Source organism: Lingula anatina, chromosome 3 (assembly GCF_051362555.1).
Source record: "Lingula anatina isolate TDL-2025a chromosome 3, LinAna3.0, whole genome shotgun sequence".
Taxonomy (NCBI): domain Eukaryota; kingdom Metazoa; phylum Brachiopoda; class Lingulata; order Lingulida; family Lingulidae; genus Lingula; species Lingula anatina.
The window spans coordinates 10,715,436-10,724,205 of record NC_141769.1 but is presented as its reverse complement, the minus strand read 5'-3'; the positions used below and the strand labels follow the sequence as shown (position 1 = coordinate 10,724,205).

Sequence of the window (8,770 nt, the reverse complement as noted above, 5' to 3'; positions counted from 1 at the left end):
AAATTTATGTCCCAAAGATGAAATATTTCATGGAAACGCAAGTGAACTATTTTCAAATTATGCTTTTGTCTACCTTATTTCATTAACCACACATGCGATTTTGGAATTTTAGAGATGGCTTAATTGGAAAAGTTAATTCGCAGTGGCATCGGATCAAAATTGCACATGTAATTTCAATGCACCCGCTCTCTTGGTGTGCATCAACGCACATTCCAAACGACAACAGCTTTTTCTATGATAATCCATTCTGATAATATAATGCCGATGATATGGATAGATAATCCTTCTTGAATGTATAAATTATTCAACTACTTAATCAAAATGTTCCCTAGAGTAATTGGGAGAAATGTCGATAAATGAGAGCAGCAAAAAGGTTTATTGGTGTGGTAGTGAATGTGACTCTTCAAACAGAATTAAAATGCACTTTTATGGATTTTCTGCCCAATACGCTTTTGCTACACCTATATATGATCATTGCGATCAGTTCGGGAAAAGCTGTGGTGTAAATGAGTGACAGATTAAGAAGTGCAACCAAACAAAGGCATGGATGAGGATGAAAACGAGAGAGGAGAGCGTGCTACAGTTTGTAAAGCGCTCAAGATAAACTTCCCCAGTTATTCTCCTTGTTTCTATGTATTCAAATCGCTTATCCTACAGTGATATATTAGCTGTTAAGAATCTAACATGTCAGCTTGTTTATGAACATACTGTATATTGTTTAACATTGAATAATTGATAACAAAGTTGAGGGGGGCATTGTAAATCGTTGTTGTTGTATCTGCTTTTATGTTGTCGGTTTTATTTTGAAAGATAACTCACCGCGAAAATTCTCATCGTTCAACCTTAAAAGCAGACGTTCTAAAATATAATATGATAAATCTTTTCAAGGCAAATTGGTGTATGGTTTCTCAGATCACGTATTACATTAAACATATGGCACTACCGAATAGCTGCCGTATGCGACAGTAATAAGCAGATTGTGAAAAAGAGATCATGAATTACCAATTTTGTTAATTGAACTTGGAATTATTTGATACACTAGGTAATTTGTCAAATTCATATGACTATGCCATAATATTCGTACGGCCTTGTGGTTTGTCGGCCATCCATCATATAGCAAAACAAGAATGGTTTTGATGATATGTCCAGAAAAAAAGTAGTTTTAAGCTTAGATTTTCACTTAAAAGATAAGAAACAGGGTAGTTACTTATTTTCAGAGGTCAAGAACAAGAGCACTTTTGAAAAACATCCAACAAATAAATAACAAATGCAAATGCTGTGTCAGAGGAAAACATCCCAACACACGCGTATGATGTGTGTGTAGAAGGAATAAGGGAATACATTGCCAAGTCTCTTTTATTTGCCCGAACGCCTACGCCGAGCCCCAAGAGCATACGTAGTGCAGGCGAGGTGGATCTGGCTGACCCTCGTGATTAGCGGATATTGCATTGTATGTCTCAAGAGACGCAGTAACAGAACTGGTTCCACTCGGAGAAGGGATTAAACTGCCAGTACTGCCCATAACAAATAACACATTTTGATTGAAATAATTACGCGCAGGCACAGTAGCAAATTTTTAGGCAAAGGGGGTGTATTGGAGTGTCATGTACGAGAAAGTCCCCCGTGATACAGAATCTGGTTCCCATTTATTTGTATAGGTAAGCCCCCTCCTAGATTTTGACAGCACTACGCCAAGATAACACTAACCTGTTTGAATATAATGGAGGGCAAATTCTCTGTTACAGAAAGCGTCAGTGTGCTTACGCTGGGAAATATTTCATGAAACAGATTTTTATCGCGTTTTCGATATTCTTTACATATTGTCAAACGTTAACTTCGTCTTTCTAATTGATTAAAATTGATCAAAAATCCATCTTCCAAATCCATTTGCGGAATCCATAAGTTCCTTACAGCGCATTATAAGATTCTACTGTCATGAAGTCTCCGCGCTTCATCTCAAACTTTGAAAATTTTATAACAAATGAAGCTAAAATGTTTTAAACATTACATATTTTAAAAGTCACATTTTGATTACTAGAAACCGACCAATTTTCAAGACTGAACAAGCAAGCACATGTATACGGGTTCTGTATATATTCAAAATTACTCTTCTCTTAAAAGAAGTATCGTTATTGCATTTTAAATCTGATTCGTGGGTAGAATATTTTACGCAACATCTAAGTAAATGATAAAAGACATTCCAGTTCAGAGTTTTTTAACACGTTTCTTGCGACATTTGGTCCCGTAAGTGATAGCTTGAAAATGGTCTCTACGATTGTGTAGAATTTAACCTACCAGGCCTTCCCTTCCGAAAACAACATCCTGTTTTAAAATATTAAAATATACGAAAAATACGCTGCTAAACGTGAAGTTTTTTCTCTTTGGATCTGAGACCATCATCCATCTTTTCCATGTTATTATCAGTTTGTAGTTCTCTTCATTTTTCGTAATTTAGAAAAATGTCATTTTTTTAAAATCTTATTTTATTTTTAAGGGCATTCACTTGTGCAGACTGGACGTCGTAATCAGTATACGTTTACCAGACTTTGATCCGTTTGGTGAATAACCAGGTGTCCAATTTTGATCAGCTAATACCATCTGATAGACAGTTAGCTGCTTACTTTAATGACATGTCGATTAGATTACTAATCAACTTCAGTGATTAACACCTCTATCGTGCATTAGACAATTGTTAAGGAAATGATCCATGCATTAGCATCGTTATTCTTCTTCCGTGACCTCAGCATTTCACGCCCACACTGCACATAAATCAATTTGTAGAAAGGCCTCCGCGAAATTGTTAAATAGAATTCACGGAAGCTCCTCTAAAAATGACCAATCACGATCACTGATCCGAAAAAAAAAAGAACCAAACGGGTTAAAGTGAGTAAAGGCGATATTGCGGAAAAGGATGCGCATCTTCCATGCAACCAGTTAATGGCAACTACAGACGCCTGATCAATCTTTATTCTTTTCATGGCCATTCTACCGAATGCTCATTTGATCTCTCTAAGGTTGTCGAAAACGAGATATCTACTGGAGAGTCAGAGAAAACCCCCCAACCAATGTCTTATGCTGAACAACACTGCTTTATTGACGATATTTCTGTCTCTGGCAGTAATTTTAAAAAAAAGAAAGCAATGTCAAAGAGAGCAAGAGACACACGTAAGCTTAGCCAAACAAATTGGCCAAGTGCCTCGCCGTGAAATTGACGATAAGAAAACTAAAACTGTCCAGTCAATAGCTGCTTCATCTTAAATCAACCACTTTCAATCAGTAAGTACAACCCTTGTATCCGGCGAACCTTATATATGTCAAAGGCCCGCATCAAATCTAGTCCTATGTATAAAAAGCCCAGACCCCATGTTTATTACGCCCTGGCTGGGCCCATTCTTTATGGTGTCTTTGCATTGTTAACAGCATAATAGGCAAGTTAAATGACCAAGTTAATTGGCCAAGCTGCCGGTTTGTTTGTATGGTATGTGCAGGAGATGTCTTAGATCAAGGTACATATTATGATACTTACAGGTGTGGCAAATGAGATATACTTGTATTTCATTACCTATGATTTGTAAAATACATCAGAGGATGATACTTTTAAAGATGTTTAATGTTTAAAGAAAAGACATGTAGATTGATTTAGTAACATTTACTAAAGATATGTTAAATTAAAGATGGGCTTCATTTGTGCCTTGATCTAAGACATCCCCTGCACATGCCATACAAACAAACTGGCAGCTTGGCCAATTAACTTGGTCAATTAACTTGGTCACTTAACTTGCCCATTATGCTATTAACAATGCAAAGACACCATAAAGAATGGGCCCAGCCAGGGTGTAATAAACATGGGGTCTGAGCTTTTTATGCAAGGGACTAGATTTGATCTGGGCCTTTGACATATATATATATATATATATATATATATATATATATATGATGAAAATGATTGAAAAATCTTACAGGTACAGCGAGTTATGTTAAAGGAATACTACTTGTGGATAAAAAAGCCCCAAGAAAGCTTCACTCTTGGTCTCTGAGCTAACAGTAACAAAATTGTGTCAACAAATGCACGTGTATCTGAATTCTGAATTCACCTCACAGACACTTCAGATGTTGCACATCAGTAATCAGGTTCACCCTAGCTTCCAGTGAGCGTTTTTAATGTTCTCATAGCTTCATGAATAAATAATAGTGTTTGTTATTGAAAAGCACGTTATAACACATAAGGCGTAGGGAAATCGATCAAAATTAAAGTAAAGGAAAACGCTTAACAACGCTGAATAAATGATTAAACTGACAATTTATCAGTCATTTTGACACTACTGAGGTCTTACTACTGAAATGGGTGAAAAGCATGTTTCACAATATAACAAAGGAACTTTTTTATAATAAGGAACTTTAAATGCGTACAATTGTAGTATGTTTGTTTTGTTAATGCTTTGTCAGCAAAGATCATATAGCTGAAACAGTTAACGAGTTTGTTGATTTTGACAAATGAATTTGAAATTCAACATCAGTCAATGGTAATTATGAAATTTGACTGAATGACATTTATCTCCATTGTTCATTCTTATTGTTTTCTATTCTATCAGATCAAAGTGGGTGATAATAGACATATCAATAGATGGCATATATTAACATTCAGCATTATGGTATAAACATCACTAGGGCAGTGTTCTTTATCACTTGTCGAACAGCGGTGTAATGTATATTAAAAAGATTATTAATCTCTGAAAGTGCCCTTAATGGGGGGAAAGCTTTGACAGTCATACAAATGGACATCCAAGATGATGCTTACACAGAGTTAGCCTATAAACTGCTGCTCTTCTGTTCATCTCGTATTTCTAATCTCACACATCACGTTTCCATGGATGTATAACAAACAGCTACACGGTGCAACAGAAAACAAAACTCAATTTAACATGATACTTTTAGATAATTGGAGATTATATTACCCAATATCATCAAACCAAGCGTAGCATTTCACGGAGGAACATACATTACAATGTCCAAATGGCATCATTTATTATTATGAAATATCAAGTGCCCTGGAGCTCTTGTAGCTTTGATAAATCACAAACATTTTGTAGCATTTATAAGGGCAGTTTTCTTTCTAGATATATTGCAATGTTATTATTTATAAATAATGTACCTATCGATGCTTTCATATATTTTTCTTAATGATCCTTTACAGTCCGTTTCGTAAAATTCATCAATAATGATGTAAAACGATCAAAATTCTCAAATAAAGCAATCAACTGACATTTCTTTAACTAAAAATAATATCAGTCAAACTCTTATATCTTCACCTTCAGTCCACCTCAGAATTTTCTGTAAACTCTCCTTTTTAATGAGGTATAGATCTGAGACTTGCCTGTATCGTCGGTCAGTTGTGACGTCACCAAGACGTTCACGGTTCTTGCCTAGTGAGTTGTAAGGGATATAATTCATGGACTTCATCCATAAACCAAACTGTCGAAGTTCTTTACGCTGAAGCAAGTTCTTATATTGGAAAAATTCAAACATAATGACAGGGATATCAATAGCTCTAAGTAATTTATCACATTTTGAAAGGGCTCGTAACTCCATGGACTCAATGTCCATTTTGATAAAAGCACGTTTCATTTTACGCGGTAAGTACGGAACTAAATCATCCATCGTTATTGTAGACACGCGTGTGGCTGTTCTGAGCCGAAGTTTCTGCAAACTTACGCCACCTATATTTTTCTCTGCCATTTTTAATGTGGCGTTGTGGTGGTGGTCTGAAATAGGGTCTGTGATTATTGTAACAAATGATTCTAAATGTCCTTTCACTATACTTAAATGTAGCCTTGCAACAGTTGGAGGGTAAGGTTCAACAGCAAGAACTTTTCTTCCTAATTTCGCCGCCGTTAACGTCCAAATCCCCAGATTTGCTCCAATATCAATTAAATGCATTGTAGGGTCCTTTCTTAACAGCTTGATAAATGGTTCAAGAAGTTCCTTTTGGAAAGGGTTGCCATCAGCAAGCGACGCAGAGATTATTGTGTCCTCCTTTGGGGGATATATACATATTGGAGTAAATACATTTGATATGCCTATCCTCATCTGGACGCATTGGATTCCTTTCCCGTCAGTCACAGGTTGGCTTATGTTGTATACATGGACCTTTACCGTCTTACTCCGCACCGCTTGATGGGCGTGTCCCCCTGATATGTCTTCACCCACGGGGATTACAGAAAGCCTCCGTGGTGTTGGTAAATCTGTCGGACGGGTCAGGTTCTGCATGTAGAGATCACTATCAAAGTTTTCCCCCTGCTTGCTAATCTTATAGCGTTTTTCTGAAACATACAACGTCAATACAATGAGTTTATTGGTGTTGAAAAGGCGGACAAATGTTAACTATCACTTTCAGCTTAAAGCGGGTCTAACAGATTTAGGCGGTTATATGTGAACAAAAATCAATTTTCCCCGAAACTTCGTCTATTTTCTCAAAAATATCAAGGCATACCTTATGAAATCAGTTTAGAAAATAAATATCAATAAAAGTTTTTTTGAGATCAACTTTGTGACAGAAGTGAAGCGTCTTTTTTATCTCCGCTAAGGAGGTTATGTTTTCACCCCTGTCTGTCTGTCTGTCTGTCTGTCATCAATATAACTCAAAAAGTTATGGACCGATTTTGATGAAATTTTCAGGAACTGTCAGAGGTGGGCCAAGGAAGAGATGATAAGTTTTTGGAGGTGATCCGGATCAATAATCAATCGATAATCAATAATAATCAAAAATCGCTGCCTTGGCGGAGTGCTTTTCTAGTTTCTTTATATTCTACTTTTTTCGTCTTGATATCTTGTCATACCTGTACTAAAAGTGGTATTTATTGATTGGCTTCTTGCGACGTCTTCTTTATTTCGGGTATGAGAAGTTCGCAATAGGACTCGTTTTTGTAGTATTTTTCTTTGTAATTAAAGGACAATTTTGCTTTAAAACATAAACTCCATAAATAACCACATTAACAAGTTTTTGATACATTTTATTTCTGTACATTTCGGTAATGCACATTTTAAACAATGTTTAAATTTTAAACAGGCTTTGAAATGCCGCAATCTTGGTTAATCTCGATGTTATTTTAGAAAGTATCACAACGTAAACTAAACGCATGAGAGACAATGGTCCATATTTTCCAGTGGTTGAATCGGGACTTGAACTGCTGTCAATATTGAACGTCTGTCTCAACGAGTTAACACAGTTAAACCCTAATGAAAGTTACTCTGGAAAACTTATTTTATATGCGTCAGATAATACCTAAACAATTTCTGGATTATTTAAGAATTTAAAACGTATAGCTAATACTAAAGCGCGTGGAAACAGACTTCGTTTTCTTCGCTAAACTCCACTTGTTTTTTTAAATAACTGGAGCGTGCGGTTGTCCAATATTGTGTTAGATGGGAATAATAAGCATTGTATCTCGTCGCAATACATGTTATGCACTGTGCGAGTAGATATGCTTATTCACCCACAGGGAAGCAGGTGTCCATGTCCTAAACATACTTAGTGATACGTAAATCTTTTCAACACTGCAGTATGGGGAGGGTCAATAATGCTACTGCAATGTATATTTGCACAAGCACTTCTTGTATATACCGGAGCCTTCAGATTTCAATGTACAAGTCTCGTAGGTTGCTATACTTGATCTGAAGATATTTTTAGTTTTACACAACATGGTGAGGGGTCAATAACAATGTAGACCTACATAGCCTACACATATGTGTCGCAACAATTCACATTCCCTTAACAAAGATATTCATAATGCTCTGTAGTTATCAAATATAAATATACTTGTAAGCAAGTGGATTATAGCATATGAGGACTATCCCTTCAGCGGGCCCCATGCCAAGAAGGGGGGAGGGTCGGCTTCTCATCGGCGCCCCCCCCCCCCCTTCAAATAATCCTGAATCCGCTCCCAATATTCATATTTTACTCCAAAATTGTGTATGTTATTTAACTTTTGGATGGTAATATTACTCCAACGGCTTCTTCTAACCAACGTACGTACGTTCACCTACCATCAAATCCAGTCATGTAATTCCAGAAAACACTGACAGCCACCTCCGTAAACACCACCATTATAGACACCGTAAGCACCACCTTGGCAACATCGTCTACGCCGTACATGTCCTCAACGCGCACATACACCTTGGTGGATATTTCGAGTGGGACGTTAAAGACAATTATGAATTACGTTGCGACAACATGTGTTCAACATGAGTGTAACACACAGTAAGATGGCAGCATGATGCTCACCTGTAAAATCACAATAGAGGTGATAAGGTCCACAAAGGCTTACCTGTGGTGACCTACTTTTATTGTTGACATTGTGGTTGACAAGGGAAAGCGCGCCAGGTTTAAGATCGATGTTGACATTTCTTAGCTTGGACTCCAGTGAAACCCATGAGCGAGTTTGTCAATGCCACTGGAAACACTGTGAGACCTGGGAATTTTAGAACGTCTAAAATATTAAGAACTTCTGCAAAATTTTTGATGATTTTTTTTCCATCTATCAATTAAGCACCATTCTAATATTTAAATAAAAAATAGTTCTAATTGAATCATGATTCTTTTTAACTCTATCGACTTGACAATATAGAACATTTTAATAACATCAGGAATCTTATTTCGTTTCGTTTTTTTTTTTTTTTTTTTTTTTCATTTTTGAGTTTTCCCCCATATTAAGATCTGAATAAGAAAAGATAATTGACTGTGTTGGACATTATGACATCAAATCGTTTTTGT

At 36.4% G+C, this 8,770-nt stretch overlaps 1 protein-coding gene across 1 annotated transcript; it reads right to left on the bottom strand.

Annotated features, from left to right (window-relative positions):
* Positions 1 to 5,008: 5,008 nt before the first annotated feature.
* On the bottom strand, positions 5,009 to 8,324 carry LOC106157658 (uncharacterized). The gene is made up of 2 exons (XM_013533373.2): positions 8,044 to 8,324; positions 5,009 to 6,320 (listed from the first exon to the last, which is right to left on the bottom strand). Exons 1-2 carry the CDS (start codon positions 8,150 to 8,152, stop codon positions 5,290 to 5,292), a joined length of 1,140 nt encoding a protein of 379 aa, XP_013388827.2. The 5' UTR covers positions 8,153 to 8,324; the 3' UTR covers positions 5,009 to 5,289.
* Between the last annotated feature and the right edge of the window lie 446 nt (positions 8,325 to 8,770).

Excerpts from the sequence above, each read along its gene's own strand:
- LOC106157658 (XM_013533373.2), bottom strand. The coding sequence starts at position 8,152 with ATGTACGGCGTAGACGATGTTGCCAAGGTGGTGCTTACGGTGTCTATA. Across the intron at positions 6,321-8,043 it reads TTACATGACTGGATTTGATG|AAAAACGCTATAAGATTAGC; the intron begins GTAGGTGAACGT and ends TGTATGTTTCAG.